We start from the raw sequence: 20,198 nt of genomic DNA, 5'->3' as shown, positions 1-20,198 counted from the left end.
TGTCGTCCCCCTCTCCTTCTGCCCTCAATCTTTCCCAGCATCAGGGTCTTTTCCAATGAGTCAGCTCTTTGCATCAGGTGGCCAAAATATTAGAGTTTCAGCTTCAACATCAGTCCTTCCAATGAACACTCAGGTTGTACAGATATTTAAATATCTACATATATCCAGATATTTAGATACATATCCAGAAAATATGGAAAGGAATATATCCAAAGTGGGAAAGTGAGTGAGAAATTCTCTCTGGAAGGTGGGCATTTGTCTTTGTACTTTTAAAATATTTTACTAAGTTTTGACCGTTAGTGCATATTACTTTTATTACCAGAAAAGACAAAATAATCACATATAATACACCATGCAATGTCTCAAATATATTTTGCACATTGTATTTCCATGAAAGCAAGTGAAAAAATCAGTTTCCTTTGCAGACAAATGACAAGGGAGGCTGAAAAAGGCATCTGAAAGCAAACACCTTTGTGGTAGAGAAGTTGGCCAAAATGGGGGGAGGGGAGGAACCAGGTAATGAATTGGCCCCCAAGGATCACACACTGAGGGGCCTGAGGACTGCCAGTGTCTCCCTAGTAATTAACTGTGTGGATGCAGGTGCGATTGCTCTTTTAATAATGAAGGTTATACACTTTCAAAGCTAAAGCAGAATTCAGGAATTTTGTGGGGGGAAATGCAGTGATTCTCCTACTTCATTTCTTTTTTCCATCTCCCATATCGCTCCTCTTAGAATATTTTCCCACTGTGACCCCAATAGATATTTTAATAGTGATTTCTGGATTAAGCGTGCAACCTGTGAATTATCTATTTCTTTAAAACTCCATTTTCCAATTGTGTAGTTTTTCTACTATCATTGGGAAGGGCTGACCCATAAAGTGCACTTGGTTTCCATGTTGAGAACTGCAGGAAGGTGGATTAGACAGAAGCTAACAGCAGGGTTAGAGGACCAAGCCCACCTAGGGCACTGACCACTGCTGGGAACTAGGGCTTCTGAGCATAGGCCCAAGGTGATGTGGCCAACTCCGTCGAAATCCAAGAGGCTCAGGTGGAGTGGGAGCAATGCTTGCAGTCAGGCAGGTGCCTGCATCTGTCGACCTTGGATAGGCTCCCATGGAGCCTATAAAGTGACTGATGAGAGGTGGAGGGACTAGTGTTCAACCCTGGGCTGGGGCGGCTTGCATGTAGGGAACCAGATAGGACACAGGAAGACAAAGAGATGGGCAAGGGACTGCAAGCACAACAGAAACCAAGGCAGAATACCAGCTGTCACTAGGTGTACTCACTAGCTTTTTAAACTCTGTTGACCAACCACTCAATTTAGATGCACAGAAAATTATAGTAATATAGGACAGTCTCCCTGGAATCGTCATTCAGAGCCCTTCTCAGGCCTCTTTCCCCAACCCATTCTCATTTACCAGGATGTTCAGCTCCATGCATTATCCTCATATCTGCCTGTGCTCTTTCACTTGCTCACTTTGCCAGATTCCTTCTGGCTACTTGAGTTTGAGCCTCCTGGATGGACTGTAAACTATGGAAGCAACAGATTAAGTGTATCACAGATTGAAGGTCTGAGCTGAGATAAACCCTCAGGGGAAGGTTCCTCAGACACTTTTCCCTACTTAGTAGCACGTCCAAGACAGAAAAGAAACTCCTGTAGGCTTATTTTTTAATCTGTGAATCATGCAGAAGAATAGTTTCTTGGTATTTTTATCACACAGTAATCCTTTGATTTCTACTACATTGCAGAGATTTGGATCCAATTTACCCAAATGTTAGTTTTCTATATTTCAAGGGTCTGGAGCTCAAATAGCAATTTAAATGTTAATCTCAGTTCTTGGTACATAGCAGATACTTCATTTGTTTGTTCAACAAATATTAATTTCTACCTGGACTTGGAGCCCAGTGGATTTTAAGGTGATTTCTAGCATGTGCAGTCTGATATACTATGAGAATTCGGATGGAATACCAGAATTTAAATGCCTCAAAGCTTCCAATACACCCTATTTGTGATTAATCTGGAGGTTCTTTTGAGATCCAAGAATGACTCACAAGAAGGGACTCACGCTGAAATGAACGTGGGACATGGGCATTTCTGCTTCTGGTGAAATCCAAGAAATCACTAGTAACCAGGAAACTGCGTCACTCAGTCATGCAAAGGCAGTCCTGCTCTGCACCAAAGCCTGACAGAAATGAGAACAATTAGGCAGTGAGCAGCTAACGTTGCTAACTAAACATAAAATATGACCCATGGCAGTAATGATCAAATACTCCAGATCAATATCTAACCCTTTCTGGTCAGAGTAGAAAGAGCTTATACAATATGTCCTGGAAGCTAAACTAAGAAATAAATGTTTAGCAGAGAATTGCTTTTCTGTTCAGCCCAGTTTGAAGAAGCTAAAGTTGAATTCTCTCACCCATGATCGTGGTATTAAGAGATGGGGCAATGAAGACAAGTGGAGAAGAGTCCAGATAGAGAGGAATTTTTTCTTTTGGTAGCAAGTTCTTTTAACTCAGGACAAAGACCCAGAGTGGACCTTTCTCCACTTTTGAAATAGTTTTTAGGACACAAATCTACTGTCTTCTTATAAGCCTTTCTCTGCCCTATGACCACACCTAATGTTTGTGGATGGGCCCTGTCTGTCTTCACTAACCTAAAAGTTTTCAGTCTGCCTTTCCTCATACTGTTCCCAGGCAACCTACTTGTTTGCTTGATTACATCTACTCATTTTTCAGACCCAGCTCGCACCTTAATTTCTCCAGGCTATATCTTTTGATCAACCATCCTAGTCCCTCCTCAGTTTCTTCCAAGATGCCCCTTACTGGGGATTCTACAGCACCTCCATCACAGTAGCTCACATTGGACATTTTGGTTTACATATATGCCTCTACCATAGGAGTTCCTTGTCCTAACCTTCTCTCTATGGTACTATGGAACTTCTGTGGACCTGTGGTAAAGATCCAAAATTATGCTGAACTTTGCTGCTAGATTCTCAATAAATGTTTGTTGAGCTTGATTATACAGAATGAGAACCAATATAACCATCACAACATGATTTCAAGGACAGTTTCCCAGTTCTGGCCTGAGTATCATTGGTACCCCAATCTATCAAGGTATATCAAGGCTTTCCTCTCAGGCTAAATGCCTTGCCCCTTTATATACCACATGAGAGATCACAGGACGATTCTTAGCGCCCAACTATTTGGGACCATTTTGGCTGACAGCCCTACTGTCAACCTCAACAGACTTGGGCTGTGACAATACCTCCTAACCCATTCACATTCTCTATTCTTCATGCAGGAGGCCCCCTGCCAGCAGGTCCCACCAGGCATTAGTAAGAGGATGCAATGTACATTTCTGTTCTAGACCCCTGTTAAAATGATATGAAAAGGCTTATAAAAACAAATAGCTGAAATTAACATCTACATGTACATGTAGCTTTTTGTAAGAGCAACTAATTAAAAACTCTTATAGCTATTTTTTTTCATAATTGAGTATTACCAATGAAAGTTATCCTGGAAGTTATCCAAGACAAAATCCCCAGTGGTCTAGGTAAAACAGCTAGAAAAGGTGAGTGTAGATAAGTGGTTGTGATGACAACAATTCCACAGAGGGTGTCTCCATGCTGGGTTACTGGCAGGATGGTGAAAATGCAGATTTTCAAAAGAGGCATCAGCAGGAAGTGGTTGTGGGGAAGAAGCCAAGGTGAGCACTTGTGAGCAAGCTGAGTCCTACCCTGTGCCTCCTGGTTGACTGCCTTACTGGTTGCTGATCACTTGGCCGTGCTTCCTTAGCAGCAGGTGGGGTGAGGCTTGGGGAAAAATTGGAACAAGCTACTGAGTGACAGGTTTCCAACTGTTCAGAAATGGTCATTACCCAAGGATCTACAGATCCTCTTGATGCATCTCATTCCCCAAGTCTAATGAAGCAGCTTTGGGAATCCAAAGCTTTGTAGTCGGGTCCTGCCTGTCTCACTTTAAACTGTGTGCTGCCTGTGTTACATAGTGACTCAGCCTCAATGGAACAGGATGTTTTCAGAGCTCTGCTTTTGGTATTTCCAACCCACCTAAGCAAAATTTCTGAGGCTTGGAGTAGGATTCAGAACCTGTGTGCTATGAATGACAGGGGGCACACGGGTCTCAGTGACAGGACTGTAGAGCTTATTGGTTTGCTGATTGAGAACTGAGTCTGAATCATAACCTTTCTGAGACTTCATTTCCTCTCTTGGGAAGTATGATGTATTTGCTACTTCCTGTGTTTGAGATATTCATCCTCAACATCATAGAAATAACAAGAACTATAAAATGAACCGTGAAAATGTAAAGGGTACAGAAAGCCCTGTACTCCCTGGGGCAGACGATGCAGCTGCAGCTTGTGTGATATTTACAGCTTCCGTTGCATGGAAGCCACATGTCAGTCCAGGGTTCATCCATACAGACACATATTGAGCGCTGACCTTACTCTCAGTCCTCAGGGAGGCAGTTGTGAAGCTGATTCAGCTTCAGAAACCCAGCTTCAGACAAGTTTGGGTCAGCAGGAAAATGAAGATCTGCTTCCCACCTGAAAATTGAAAATAAAGGAGGCAACTTTACCATCTCTGGCCCAAAATTCAAGCAGAAAATCACTACCAGTAAACATGGTATGGACTTTTCCGTCAAGCAAAGCCATGTTCCAAGTTCCGGCTGCATTGCTTAGGAGCCAGGCACTCTAGGTAGCAACTTCTTCTTCCTTCCTTACCTGTGAGATTGAGGACAGAGTCATCTCATCAGTCAGGCTGTGACAATTGCACATGACCATCACCAACAAGGATTTGCTGAGTACCTATCATACGTTACAAACAAGTCAGTCAGGTGCTAGGTTAATAATGGGATTCACTCAAATAATGTTAGTTCCCACTCACCCCGTAATTGTTAAAGATACCTTAGGGATGTTTTGTTTGCTTTCAGTTTCCAGGACTTCACTGGAAAAGAAGATTATCATTCGTTGGGTTTGGATAAATCATGTCTTCCTCTTCAGACAAATCTGACATATCTAGTTTCAACTAGAGTCATTTAGCTAAATGTCCTGTATTTCCTGGGATGATGTTCATTCTTGTGATGTTTATAAGTACCTTTGGCCTTGTCATCAACCATATTATTAAGTTCTTTCTATAGGGAAGATCGGAGAAGGCGATGGCACCCCACTCCAGTACTCTTGCCTGGAAAATCCCATGGATGGAGGAGCCAAGTAGGCTGCAGTCCATGGAGTCGGGAAGAGTTGGACACGACTGAGTGACTTCACTTTCACTTTTCACTTTCATGCATTGGAGAAGGAAATGGCAACCCACTCCAGTGTTCTTTCCTGGAGAATCCCAGGGACGGGGGAGCCTGATGGGCTGCCGTCTATGGGGTCGCACAGAGTCGGACACGACTGAAGCGACTTAGCAGCAGCACAGCATAGGGAAGATAAAATGCCAGTCTGGAATGGTGACCCAGACTTAATGCCTGATCTCATGGAAATCCTTTTGACTATGGAAGCATATCCCATGGCGTCAAATTCCAAGCATCAGCCCTGTGCCAGCACCAGCATCATCAAGAGAATGCTGCAATTCACCCCTCTTAAACCAACGTCGTAATTTTCTGATCTGCTGGGAGCTGGCATCATTTCATGGTGTCATTAACTTTAGGCTAAAAGCAAATTAATTAGTCATAAGCACACAACTATGTAACTGAGTTGAAAACACACTCAGTTCAGTTCAGTCGCTCAGTCGTGTCTGACTCTTTGCGACCCCATGAATCGCAGCACGCCAGGCCTCCCTGTTCATCACCATCTCCTGGAGTTCACTCAAACTCACGTCCATTGAGTCCGTGATGCCATCCAGCCATCTCATCCTGGGTCGTCCCCTTCTCCTCCTGCCCCCAATCCCTCCCAGCATCAGAGTCTTTTCCAATGAGTCAACTCTTCACATGAGGTGGCCAAAGTACTGGAGTTTCAGCTTTAGCATCATTCTTTCCAAAGAACACCCGGGGCTGATCTTTAGAATTGACTGGTTGGATCTCCTTGCAGTCCAAGGGACTCTCAAGAGTCTATAGTCATTGAAAAATTCCAAATTCACTTACTACCTCTGTTCTGTATTAAGCCTCTGGCTTGAATTTTTGCCTCACATGACCACTAGGGGGCATTTAATCCCCAACTATATTCTGAAATAGCTCACAAACTCGACGTTTGCAGGAAGGAGTGCAGATTAGGTTCAGGGGGGAATTTCAACAGACTGGCACGAAAGTGGGATAAAGAGGGTAAATTCAAGCATCATTCTTAAAAAGTAGTCAATTATTTATAAATCACTGCCCAAACCTAAATATAGTCCATGAACCTAAAAAGGAGATAAACCAATTTTTATGTTGTGTGTACTATGCATCAGACCCTGAGCTAGAAATATTCATTTTCATCATCATCTCTATCCATCACAAGTACCTGAGACAGATTTCATTTCTGTCATCCTTTTGTAAGTGAGAAAACAGGCTCCAAGAGGTTATCACTTACTGATGTGTCACGCATCCAGCAATCAGTAAAGAATCTGATCCCAGATCAGGCAGGTTTGAAAAGCTACTCACTTTTCTACTAAACAGCTCACGGGACTGTGATGCTCAAATGCCTCTAAACTTGTTTCCCCGATTCCCATCGTCGTAGTTTTCCAAATCTTCATATTACCCTGGAGCGTGTGTGTGTGTTTTGGTGTATGTGCATGCATAGGCTAAGAATGCTATGAATAAAAGGATCCTACAGCCATGTAACTGTTTCTATACTTAATGACCTTTGGACAATTGATGACACACACGGGATCTAATTTTAACAGTAATAACTTATACAGTCTACGTGCTTTAGTCTGCTTTGTAGTGTCAACACTTTGTACTATACACAATTCATCGATATTGGATGAATTAATAAATAAATACACATGGCTCTTAGAAAATTACAGTAGGGAGCTTCTTCCATCTAGAAATTTCCTGAAGCCAATGAATTAAGGTGAGACTGTCTTTCAATAGAAAACTGCAAAGCAGAAGGAGTAGACTTGATTTCACAGAATTTGCTCAATGCCCCCCCGCCACAGATGTCATCTAATCCCAAGGAGAGTACTATAGACCCAGGCCTGTTCACAGAGCACCCTGGGCCAGCCAGCCCAAACCATGGTTACTGCAGGTTCTTCACAAGAGGCTCAGCTGCAGAGCCAGCACTCACTGCTCCAAGCCCTCCTGAGACCTGACCTCCAATTCACTGATACGTCAAAATGGGATAATTCGATTTGCAGTATTTGTCACTCTCTGCTCCCAGCAGGGCAGTTCTGAGCCCCAAGCCTGCTTTGAAAAGATTGGTTGCCTGGGGCAGGATCCTGAAGTACAAAGATGAAAAAAGCAGCCCTCCCATCTCCTCTGGGAGTCCGGTGGCTACTCTACTAGAGAAAAGTGATTTCTGGAAATCTGAATCTTGGCGTCAGCAGCATAATCCCCAGCGTGCTTGGTGACAAGCAAATCATTTGCCCACTTCAGTGTTACCTTTCTGGAGATGTGGCCTAACTGTACTTCCCATAGGCACTTAGTTATGTCTGGAAAAGGGAGTGTGAGGAGAGGCAGATTCTGGGAAAAACCTTGGCTTCTAGTTCAAAATTACCCTGGGTTCACTTAATTCTCCTCTTTCTAATTCTCATCCAAAAGTCCTTCAGAGTGTAATTTTAATTGGAAAAAATTCGGTGTCAGAAGTAGAAAATGGGGAAGGTTGATGCCTACTTGCTGGAAAGTTGGAGGTTGTCTCTGTAAGGTGTGGAGGCGTGAAGATGCGGAGCACAGGGCCGCAGGCTCGTTCACTCTCTCTCCTGTGAAGGGCCATCCTGTTGAATCAGGGAGGGAGGCCAGCCCCCCAGGGACTCCCACCCAGGAAGGCTCAGTCCAGAGGCCGAGGCTAGGGTGGATTTCTGTGGGGAGTTCACTGACTGCCTCAGACTCCAGGGAGGAGAATGATGGCCAGCTGCCTTCTCCTAGCTAAAGGGAGGCTGGAGCTGGGCAGGGCCAGGAGTGGTACTGGTGAAGACAGGGACTTGGTGAGGAAAACAGCCTGTATTCACTGCCTTCCTGACACTCTGTTGTCCTCTATAGAGTGCCAGGCCTCCTTCTTTGTCTGCTTCCAGATGTACTCTCTCCCCATTCACTGTGGAGAGCTGGATTTCTGATCTGATGAAAAAGAATCACAAGCATTCTAACATTCCTTTTCTTCTTCATCTGAGGCTGAAAGAGTTCAACAGAGATTGACTTAGTACTGGACAAGTATAGAAATAAACTACCCTCCACCTCCACCTAAATGGAGAAAATTTTCTGGATATAGTACAGTGTTTTATAATTCAAAGCAAGGAACTTTTTAAGGCATTGAAACATTTCTCCAGGTGAAAAAGATCTCCTAAGAGAAATAGGAGAAATTCTTTGAAAAGCTCTCATTTGTGTTCTCAGCGGGACTGGAAAGGACTTTGCAGGCCCCGCCTGCCGCACCACCTGCTCTAAAGGCTCCTTGATCTTTCCTGAACCATGTACATTACCAGGATGCCATCATCTTCCCAGAGAGCAAATGACATTAGGACCATATTGGGGACATAGATGCCTGATGCATCTCCTGTGTCATCTGCCAACATCATAGTGTCCACAAGATCTGCTCAGACTTCCAAGCCACCTCTTTTCTTGCATTGGTCCCCAGGTTGCTCTACAGTTTTAAAAAGCAGGTCTCCCAAGTTCAAACCACTTATTTATGTTCACTACCTACACATGAACTGCTGAATGGGGAAGGTCAGCCTGGCCCATTAAGGCTTCCCCTGCTGTATCTGTTCCTGACAGCACAGTTGTCCATGGATCTCAAAGGAGAGAATTCTCTTACAAAGACTCAGAAATAACCCTTTTCATAACAATTAGTTTCCATTCCTAATGCTTTCTCAGTGCCACCTATTTTTAGGCTGGTAGAGAAATGAGTCATCCAGAAAAAGGTATCCCTTCTGGTCAGAAAAGGACCAGAGAAAAATCAGGAAGCCTGGTGCTGAGCAAAGACACTGTCTTCCAAATGAGAGATGATGTAAGCATGTTGGAGGTGAGGCATTGTCAGAGCAGCAGAGATTGTCCACCCTCTGGTCCTCTCACTGCACTTGTGCATCCACCCTTCCCCCAGCACCACCACGAGCAACATTCCCTAACTTCCACCATTCTGTGGCCCAGACCTCCACCAGAACTCATCTGTACATGCGAGATGGAGAACTTTAATATCAGTTTGATATTTAATTATCATGGGTGTACGTGTGTGTGTGTGTGTGTGCTTATGATGTATTTTTCAAAGGATAAGAAGAATGTACAGTGTAATTGAAAGGATATTTACCTTCTGAGAGAGGGGACTTGATCATGATTGAAAGTGGTGGACAAATGGGATCTGAGCTTTATCTGGTTCATTATAGTTTTTAAATAATTGATTTGTCTGTTATCGTGTAATTTAAAATTCATATAGTATAAGAGAAAGTGCTTCTGTGATGCCTTAGATTTTCAGGGAGTGTTTCAGTCAGAGTTCTCCACAGAAAATAGAACCAATAGAAAGATAGATAGATTAAACAGAAGATAGAGAGAGAGATATGTTGTTTAGTCACTAAGTCGTGTCCAATTTTTTTGCGATCCCATGGACAGTAGCATGCCAGGCTCCTCTGTCCATGGGATTTCCCAGGCAAGAATACTGGAGTGGGTTGCCATTTCCTCCTCCAGGGGATCTTCCTGACTCAGGGAACACACTAACATCTCCTGCACTGGCAGGCGGATTCTTTGCCGCTGAACCACCAGGAAAGCCCAGATAAATATTTAATATATTATATTGAGAGAAAGAGAGAAAGGAGGAGACTTACTTTAAGAAATTTGCTCACACGATTGTAGGGACTCCAAGTCTGAAATTCTTAAAGGAGGTAACAGGCTGGAAACTCAGGGTTGATATTTATGTTCTACAAGGAATTCAGGGAATCTTCCTTCTTCTCTGGGAAACCTGTTTTTTCTCTTAGAGCTTTCAACTTTTTGGATGAAGTCCACATCCACCCATATTAGGTAGGGTAATCTGCTTTATTTAAAGTCAAGAGATTGTAGACCTTCACAACAACCACCTTACACTAAAGTTTGACCAAATAGCTGGGTCCTATCGCCTGCCCAGGATACAATTTTATCACATACAATTTTATCATTATAAGGGATTTCTTCAGGGTCTTCTTTTTTTATAAGGTTTTTTTAATGTAGATCATTTTAAAAATTTTTTATGGAATTTATTACAATAACACTTCTGTTTCATGTTTTGGTTTTTGGCCCCAGGGCATAGAGGATCTTAGCCCCACTAACCAGGGATCAAACCTGCACCCCACACACAGGAAGGCAAAGTCTCAACAACTCTACTGCCAGGGAAGTCCCTTCTTCAGGCTCTTCTTACTGTCTTCTCCAAACAGGAGGAACACTTTGCATCTTGGTCTTAGACGTGCACATTCTTATCAGGATTCCACCCAGACGTTCTGCGCTGAAGTCTCTCGGCTTCTGACCTCTGACTTGCCTCTGGGTCCCCTTGGCTCCCTGTCCTCACCCACAGCCCAGCCCTCCCCAGGCCCTGTGTCCAGCCCATCCTGTTGCCTCTGTTTTTCTGGGCTTTGGACTTAAGATAGCCGGAAAGTTCCATTAAAGGGAGAATGGAAAGCTTTTTATAAAGAACTTGACATTTTGAATGAGTAGCATTCCTACCTTTTTTTTCACTTTTACTAATTATACATTTTCTCAGTGGAATTTTAATATTCCTATATTATACAATTCGGTCAAAGGAAAAAGAGTAAGAAAACCCATAATCATACTACCCTAAAATAACCACTCTTAACATTTTAGTACACTTCAGTTCTTTTCTTACATGTATAATTTTGCAGAGTTGTAATCATACCCAATATATAATTTTATTATGTTTTCCACTTACCATTATATTATAAGCATTTTTAATGTTGCCACATAATCTTCAGGTCTGTCATTGTTAATAGCTACATAATAGTTCACTGAATTGAAGTGCTTTATTTACTTAACTATACTGTTATCTTTAAACAATTTCAAATTTCTTCTTACAATAAAGAGATACATCTTTGTGATTGTAGTGCTCTTTTTAACACCTAGAATTCTTTCACATGGGCTTAAAATTGCTTAGCCAAAGAATATTGTGCCTATGTTTTTCTCTGCTGACAGATATTTCCAAATAGATCTTTTTAATGGTTGTGTCAATTTACACTGCTGCCAGTGGAAATAAGGACCATTGCGTTTTTGTTCTCTTGAGAGCAGAGCTTTGACAGGTGGGGGACAGGAGACCAGGAGGAAGACATTTCAACAACACAGCCTGAGCCTTGCTTTCTGGAAAGTACTAGGGTTCTCACTTACTCTGGTTTTGTGTTGCTTTGCTTTTCACAGACTGAGCAGTTGATAACTCTGTGGGTCCTCTTTGTTTTCACCATTGTTGGAAATGCCATTGTGCTGTTCTCTACATGGAGGAGGAAGAGGAAGTCGAGAATGACCTTTTTTGTGACTCAGCTGGCCATCACAGGTAAGCAACTGCAGGAGAGGAACGAGCTGAGTAGAGAATTCCAATGGCTCCTCACTGTCAAGTATTTTACCAGCAGAACTGGTGTATTACCAGTCCAAAATGCAGCTGCAGATTTGGGAATAATTTCTGTAGGGATATAAAACTCAAATTTGAATTTTTCTTCCAACAAATTTACCATATTTAAATATTTATAAGATTCCATTATAAAAATAACTCTCTAAACAACAAAGCTGAGCATGCCATTGTCAGTGCTACCAAAGGGTTCTACTTTCCCTGTACACACAGCCCCTGTGGTTCACTAAGGTAATATCATATCATGCCATATGATGAGCTTAAAGAATATGCCCCATAAAATGGGCCAGAATTATTTTCACTCAGTAATAAATGTTAAGTCTCAAGGGCTTTGCAGATTTAAATCTGTGGGCATTGCTTTTGAAATGTAAGTGACATGTAACACCACTACTGGGCATAGTACAAGGATCATATCTTAGATTTAGATGCTTAAGGTTAGATTTAGGAACTGGGTAGTACTGTTGAAAGGCTGTGGAGTCCTGAGCTATGGGAGCCAGATAGCTGTCATATGCTTTTAATTTGAATCTTACTGAGGGTAAATGCAAAAAAAAAAAAAATGTTTTATAAGTGTTAAGTGCTAACAAGAAGCAATGGTAGATGACTGTTAGGAAGGGCTGCTAGGTATATTTCAACCTGTTCTGTGCTCTCAGTTGCAATACAGGCTGTGAGAGTTCCTGGGAATTTGGTCTTAAACTCCAATTATGAAACATATGACATAGTAACTTATAAGAAAACCTTAGCCATACCTTGTTGATATCCTGAAATTCCCCTCTTCCTCTTTAACAAAGTGTAGGAGGCCCATCTGCTTAGGTCGGGTTACAGTGACCAGGGTGAAAAACAAGGGTGCTACTGAAAAATATAAAGATGGAAGAGGAGCCCCCCGAGTAACAAAAGCGGGACTTGTGATGAAAGAAACTCCTTCAATCTTTCCTATAAAGAGAAGCCCCATTTTTCACTAGGAGTAGAGTGTAGGAGGTGGCTTCCCAGTTAGCACTAGTGGTAAAGAAACTGCCTGCCAGGAGACATAAGAGATGCAGTTTCAACCCCTGGGTCAGGAAGATCCTCTGGAGAAGGGCATGGCAACCCATTCCAGTATTCTTGCCTGGAGAATCCCAAGGACAGAGGAGCTGGGCAGGCTATAGTCCACAGGGTTGCAAAAAGTCAGACATGACTGGAGTGACATAGCATGCATGCAAAGGGTAGGAGTAAAGGGTAATTAGAATCATCTGTTGATAGTAAATGTAAAATTCTTAGATGAGGTTATAATAACTTACTTTCACCATATTTTTTCAGTTACAATGCTGTAACCAACATTCTATGAAACCATATATTCTTTAAGAGTGTAAGAATTTAAGAGGTGTTAAGGATATCAGCTTAGAATTTAAGCTTTGTCAAAAATAATAATAAATGAACAGCTAAAATCTCACCATCTATTTTCAAAAAGAAGAGTTGTGTGTTCTACTGAAATCCATAGTCTGCTGCATTAACCTGGGCTTAATTTCCCATGAGTGTTCTAGATAGTCTGGTTTTTATTTGTTAAGTCCCTATGGAAAAACTCAAGGAGTCAGATCAGGAGGATTTCACGTGAAGAATTCTTGGAGAGAGCAACTTTGCCTAGGGTCTGAGAATGGGCTAACTTCTTATGTAAGATGTTAAAATTTTCTTCACTCACATTTTCACCATAATCTCAGATCCTGTAGTAAGGGATTTGAGAATACAAATTGGAGTCTTCAGTAGCACATATGAAAATATTGCTCCAGTATCAGCTGAAGGATCTTACACTTTGAGATTTATATAAATTTGATTTGAGTCTCCTATCCTATGTTAATGGCCTCCCCAAGATTTCTTCAAATTTCCTGCACTTTATATTTTTACTTGTCACTTCTGGTTCTCACTTGCTATCTCTGCTGAACTCTTGCTCTCTTTTATAAGCATCTCACCTTCCCTCATTAGTCTTTCTTTTTTAAAGCCAGACTGACCCTAACAAGGCACTCAGCTCTCTTTTCTTTTATTTTCTTTAAAAATTATCCACAGAAACATAACTTTCTATGTTTAAAAGACTTTGCCAAATGTTTCTGGCAACAGAGAGAGACTGCATTATAACAAAGCAAATATATTAAAGTTGAATATATTTTTAAAACTTTCAGCTACCACCAGGTCTTTGACTCTCCAATGTTGTTCATAGGATGACCAAATTTTTTCACATAAACATATTCTTAAATCATCAGATTAACTGACATCATCAGTGATGGACATATTTGGAAAACAAAATTCAGAGACATTTTTATACCTGGCTCTTCTAATAGAGAAAAGTAAATGCTAACAATTGTTATTGGGTAAGGCAATATTCTTAAATATTCAAAATTCTTAAAGAGATGGGAATACCAGACCACCTGACCTGCCTCCTGAGAAATCTGTATGCAGGTCAAGAATTAATAGTTAGAACTGGACATGGAACAACAGACTGGTTGCAAATCAGGAAAGGAGTACGTCAAGGCTGTATTTTGTCACCTTGCTTTTTTAACTTAAATGCAGAGTACATCATGGGAAATGCTGGGCTGGATGAAGCACAAGCTAGAATCAAGATTGCCAGGAGAAATATCAATAACCTCAGATATGCAGATGACACCACCCTTATGGCAGAAAGTGAAGAACTAAAGAACCTCTTGATGAAAGTGAAAGAGGAGAGTAGAAAAGTCAGCTTAAAACTCAACATTCAGAAAACTAAGATCATGGCATCTGGTCCCATCACTTCATGGCAAATAAATGGGGAAACAATGGAAACAGTGTCAGACTTTATTTTGTGGGGCTCCAAAATCACTGCAGATGGTGACTGCAGCCATGAAATTAAAAGACACTTACTCCTTGGAAGAAAAGCTATGACCAACCTAGACAGCATATTGAAAAGCAGAGACATTACTTTGCCAACAAAGGTCTGTCTAGTCAAAGCTATGGTTTTTCCCGTAGTCATGTATGGATGTGAGAGTTGGATTTTAAAGCAAGCTGAGCACCGAAGAATTGATGCTTTTGAACTGTGGTGTTAGAGAAGAAGAAGGTCCCTTGGAAGCAAGGAGATCCAACCAGTCCCTCCTAAAGGAAATCAATCCTGAATATTCACTGAGGGGACTGATGCTGAAGCTGAAGCTCCGATACTTTGGTCACCTGATGCAAAGAACTGACTCATTAGAAAAGACACTGATTTTGGGAAAGATTGAAGGCAGGAGGAGAAGGGGATGACAGAGGATGAGAAGGTTGGATGGCATCACCAACTCAATGGACGTGAGTTTGAGTAGGCTCTGGGAGACAAAGAATCGGACATGACTGAGCGGCTGAACTGAAAGCAATATTAATATTCTTCATTAAATAATATTGTCCATCATGACTCTCCTTACAAAAGCCTCCTACTTACAGTGATTCCTTGAGGGACCTTTTGATTTCCACTTGGTCTCTGATATACTTAGTTGGTGAATCAGTTGGAATTAGATTCAGCTGAATATAAAATCCAGATAAAAGTGGCTTAAGTCTACAAGGATTTTTTTTTCATCTTATGTAAAGAATTATGGAGGTAGGCAGTCCAGGGCTCATATTGTATTTCCTCATCACTGGCAACTCAGGCTTCTCATATTTCTACTCTATTAAAGAATGTTCAACCTCAAGGTCAGCTCATGGTATATGGCTCATGGTCAGTTGTTGGTTCAAGATGGCTGCTAGAACTCCTGCCATCATTCCCAGATTCCAGTCAACAAAAAGGCAGAGAGGGGAAAGGACAAAAGGGGCTCATGCCCCACCACCTGTCCTCTTAGCTGGCATTCCTAGGATTCCCACCCATTAATTTTTGCTTGCATTTTATTTGTCATCTCTAACTAAAGAGAAGCTAAAATATAAAGAAGTAAATGTTTTTGTTTTTTTTTTTGTTCATTTGTAACCCACTGGCCAGAAAAAAATCGTTTCTCTTCCTAAGAGAGAACAGAAGTAATTAGCAGTCTCAGGCATAGCTTGTCTTCTGTACTTTAGTTTCCTTCAAGAAAGAGAAGTTTAGACAGTGAATCTCTATTTGACCACCCATTTCCCTGCTTTGAAGATACTTCTACCAGATGCTGTGCTTTCTTCTTCAGACCTCACATCTTGGCAGGTAGCACTTTTCATATTGTCCAAACACTGCAGTGATCCATTGAATGACTGTACATTAAGTAGATAAATTCCTATTGCTGACTATTTACATGAAAGAAGTGAAAGTGTTAGTCAGTCATGTCTGACACTTTGCGAACCATGGACTGTATAACCCACCAGGCTCCTCTGTCCATGAAATTCTCCAGGGAAGAATACTGGAGTGGGTTGCCATTTCTTTCTCCAGGGGATCTTCCTGATCCAGGGATCGAACCCGGGTCTCTGTAAAGAATCTTGTAGGCAGATTCTTTACCAGTGAAGTTATAAGAGGAAGCCTGTCATCAATTTTTGGCTACTATCATCAATTCTGCAATGAATATTCTCACAATTAAATCTGACAAGCATCCTTTATTATTCACTTAAGAAAATTTATAGACATGAACTTAGTGCATCAAAGGAAGGCACTTTCATGACTTTCAAATTGGCCAATGTCCTTTTAGGTCACCCAGGCTAAATGATGATGAAAAATGGCATGCAACAAACCTTCCAGAAGCCACCAACACAGATCCACACTGAGTCTTATTTTTAAAAGATCCTAAAAATAGAAGCCTTCAGTTCAGTTCAATTCAGTCACTCAGTCATGTCTGACTCTTTGTGACCCTGTGGACTGCAGCATGCCAAGCTTCCCTGTCCACCACCAATTCCTAGAACTTGCTCAAACTCATGTACATTGCGTCAGTGATGCCATGCAACCATCTCATCCTCTGTTGTCCCCTTCTCTGCTTACAATCTCTCCCAGCATCAGGGCCTTTTCTAATAAGTCAGTTCTTCACATCAGGTGGTCAAAGTATTGGGGTTTCAGCTTCAACATCAGTCCTTCCAATGAATATTCAGGACTGATTTCCTTTAGGATGGACTGGTTGGATCTCCTTGCAGTCCAAGGGACTCTCAAGAATCTTCTCCAACACCACAGTTCAAAAGCATCAATTCTTCGGTGCTCAGCTTGCTTTATAGTCCAACTCTACATGACTCGTACATGACTACAGGAAGAACCATAGCTTTGACTAGACAGACCTTTGTTGGCAAAGTAATGTCTCTGCTTTATAATATACTGTCTAGGTTGGTCATAGATTTTCTTCCAAGGAGCAAGTGTCTTTTAATTTCATGGCTGCAGTCATCATCTGCAGTGATTTTGGAGACCCCCAAAATAAAATCTGTCACTGTTTCCATTGTTTCCCCATCTATTTGCCTTGAAATGATGGGATTGGATGCCATGATCTTCATTTTCTGAATGTTGAGTTTTAAGTGAACTTTTTCACTCTCCTCTTTCACTTTCATCGAGAGGCTCTTTAGTTCTTCTTTTTCTGCCATAAGGGTGGTGTCATCTGCATATCTGAGGTTATTGATATTTCTCCTGGCAATCTTGATTCTAGCTTGTGCTTCATCCAGCCCAGCATTTCCCATGATGTACTCTGCGTATAAGCTAAATAAGCAGGATGACAGTATACAGCCTTGACATACTCCTTTCCCAATTTGGAACCAATCCATTGTTCCATGTCCTGTTCTAACTGTTGCTTCTTGACTTGCATACAGATTTCTCAGGAGGCAGGTCAGGTGGTCTGATATTCCCACATCTTTAAGAATTTTCCATAGTTTGTTGTGGTGCACACAGTCAAAGGCTTTGGCATAGTCAATAAAGCAGAAGTAGATGTTTTTCTGGAACTCTCTTGCTTTTTCTATGATCCAACTGCTATTGGCAATTTGATCTCTGGCAATTTTTAGGTCACCCAGGCTAAAAGATGATGAAAAATGTCATGCGACAAAGCTTTTAGAAACCACCAGCACAGATCCACACTGAGTCATATTTTTCAAAGATCCTGCCAACGGAAGCCTTATTTATTTGCAATAACATTAGGGGATGATTAGTTTCTTGAAGGCATGGATTCTCTCTGTTCATCTGTTAACATTCAGTCCACACCTACTCAAATCTAATTTGCTTATTGTAAAAAGGAGCAGGGCTTCCCTGGTGGCTCAGTAGTAAAGAATCTGCCTGCCAGTGCAGAAGACACAGGTTTGGTCCCTGGTCCAGGAAGATCCCACATACTGTGGAGCAACTAAGTTCACAGCTGTTGAGCCTGTGCTCTGAGGCCAGGAGCCACAACTCCTGAGCCCATGTGCCTCCACTACTACTGAAGTCCACACGACCTAGAGAGATCCCGTGCCCTGAAGCAAGGGAAGCCACAGCAATGACAAGCCCACCGCAACTAGAGAAGTAGCCCCAACTCTCCACAGCAAAGAGAAGCCCAAGTGGCAGTGAAGACCCAGCACAGCCAAAAATAAATAAATGTTAAAAAATCATTTCAAAAATAAAAAGGAACATTTTCTCCCCTCCTAGCTAGTGTATCAGAGAAGAAGCCACATCTACTTGCCCTTCTTTCCCCCACAGTCCCTATAGCAGCACTCACATATTTGTGAAAACAACACATCATTTACATTTGAATGGAAGAATTGTTTTAGTTTTACACGCATATACTTCAATTCACTTCCTTCTCCACATTTCTGATCCCTTCAAAAAACACTTAATTTTCTATATCTTCCATTAGAAATTTTGATTGTAGGATTTAGCCTTGAGAATATAAGAAAACCAGAAGATCTTAAAGCTGCTATTTTGGCATATTCTGCAATTTTTAGCACATCCATTTTAACAATTTTCTGGATGAATTTAATGACTGTTTATATTTTATGAGCTAAAGTGCCAATTAAAATTTATTATTCATTTATCATCTTTAGGACTGATGTCTGTTTTATTCAAATGCCATAAAGAACAGGAGCTAATGAGAGTAACTCCCACTGAGTGTTCAACCAAGGAAAGATAGAAAACACATTTTTTGGCATATATTCAAATAACTTTCTTCTGATAAGACCAAGTCTTCTCACATTGGTGGAAATTAGCTTTGCCTCAAAGCACTTTCTGGAGAGCAACTTACTAATAAACTAAGGAATGTACCACCCTCAAAGCTCCCTGTTAATTATCTGACAGCAGAGAAAACTGAGAGCTTTAGCAAGGGAGGTGATACCAGGAAGAGTGAGGTGTTCAAGGTCATACATAGAGTTCACTACCACTTACAAAGCTGATTTCACTCACTGAGTTGCATACTCAGTTCACTTCATTCATACTCAGTTCATTATTTGAATTCTGCTCATTCATTTACTTTTTTACATTGTTTTCAAAAAGCTTAACACATTCAAAGTAATGATATGGGATACATATATATAACAATAAGTTCAGTTAACAACCGTCACCTCACATAGTTACAATTTGGGGGGAAGAATGTCAAGAAATTTTAAAATCTACTCTCTAAGCAACTTTCAAATATACAATACAGTATTGTTAACGACAGTCACCATGTTGTACATTACATCCCCAGAACGACTTCTTCTCCTAAGTAGAAGTTGGTTCCGTTTGACCATCTTCACCCATTTCCCCCATCCTCACCTCTGACAACCACCTATCTGTCCTGTGTTTCTGTGAGTTCATGTTTTTTTCTCTTAGTTTCCACATACAGCATTTGTCTTTCTCTGCTCTTTCACTTAGCATATTGCCTTCAAGATTCATCTATGCATTGTCATAAATGGGAGGATCTCCTCTTTATGGTTGAATACTATTCCATTGTGCATATAAACCATGTATTCTTCTTTATAATATTTATTTATTTTTGGCTGAGGTCTTTTGTGGTTTGATGTGAATTTTAGGAATTTTTTTCTATTTCTGTGAAAAAATATCCTTGAAATATTGATACAGATTGCATTAAACCTACTGATTGTTTGGGGTAGTATGGACACTTTAATAATATTAAATCTTCCAGTCCATGAAAGAGGTTATCTTGCCATTCATTTGTCTTATTGAGCTTCTTTAATCAATATCTTACAGCTTTCTGTGTGCAGATCTTTCACCTCCTTCATTAAATTTACTCATAAGCATTTCGTTGTCTTGAATGCTATTGAAATAGGGTTATCTCCTTATATCTTTTTCAGATAATTGTTAGTGCATAGAAAAGGAATTGGCTTCTGTATGTTGCTTTTATATCCTGCAACCCAAATCAGGCAAAAATAATGACTAAGCTCCCTAGCCAAATGGGGTCACCATCTGTGATCTTTGCTCTCATGCATGTGTGAAGAGAAATGTGGTCTGCCAAGACCTGAGCACTGGTTGCTCTGGCTCCACCCTCCTTCTCTGTTTCTGATCCATAGGAGTCAAACCCACAGAGTTTCCCAGTGATCCTTGAGGAGTGAGATCATAGTGGGCATCCTGGGAAGCATCCTGCAACATTGGGGGAAGTGGATGCTCACTTTGGTATATTTCTTCCCCACTGGAGAAACTGTAGGCCAAGTAGGGCCCTCTCAGGTGTGGCCTTGTGCT

General features: G+C 41.3%; 1 protein-coding gene across 1 annotated transcript in view; it reads left to right on the top strand.

Moving 5' to 3' along the window:
* Window positions 1–20,198, top strand: part of NPSR1 (neuropeptide S receptor 1) — a 154,403-nt gene that overhangs the window by 21,485 nt on the left and 112,720 nt on the right. The window contains 1 exon segment of the mRNA XM_040259876.1: window positions 11,467–11,599. Coding sequence (XP_040115810.1) covers window positions 11,467–11,599 — 133 coding nt within the window.

Source organism: Oryx dammah, unplaced genomic scaffold (genome assembly GCF_014754425.2).
Source record: "Oryx dammah isolate SB20612 unplaced genomic scaffold, SCBI_Odam_1.1 HiC_scaffold_18, whole genome shotgun sequence".
NCBI classification, from domain to species: domain Eukaryota; kingdom Metazoa; phylum Chordata; class Mammalia; order Artiodactyla; family Bovidae; genus Oryx; species Oryx dammah.
This window is presented reverse-complemented; position numbering and strand designations above follow the sequence as displayed.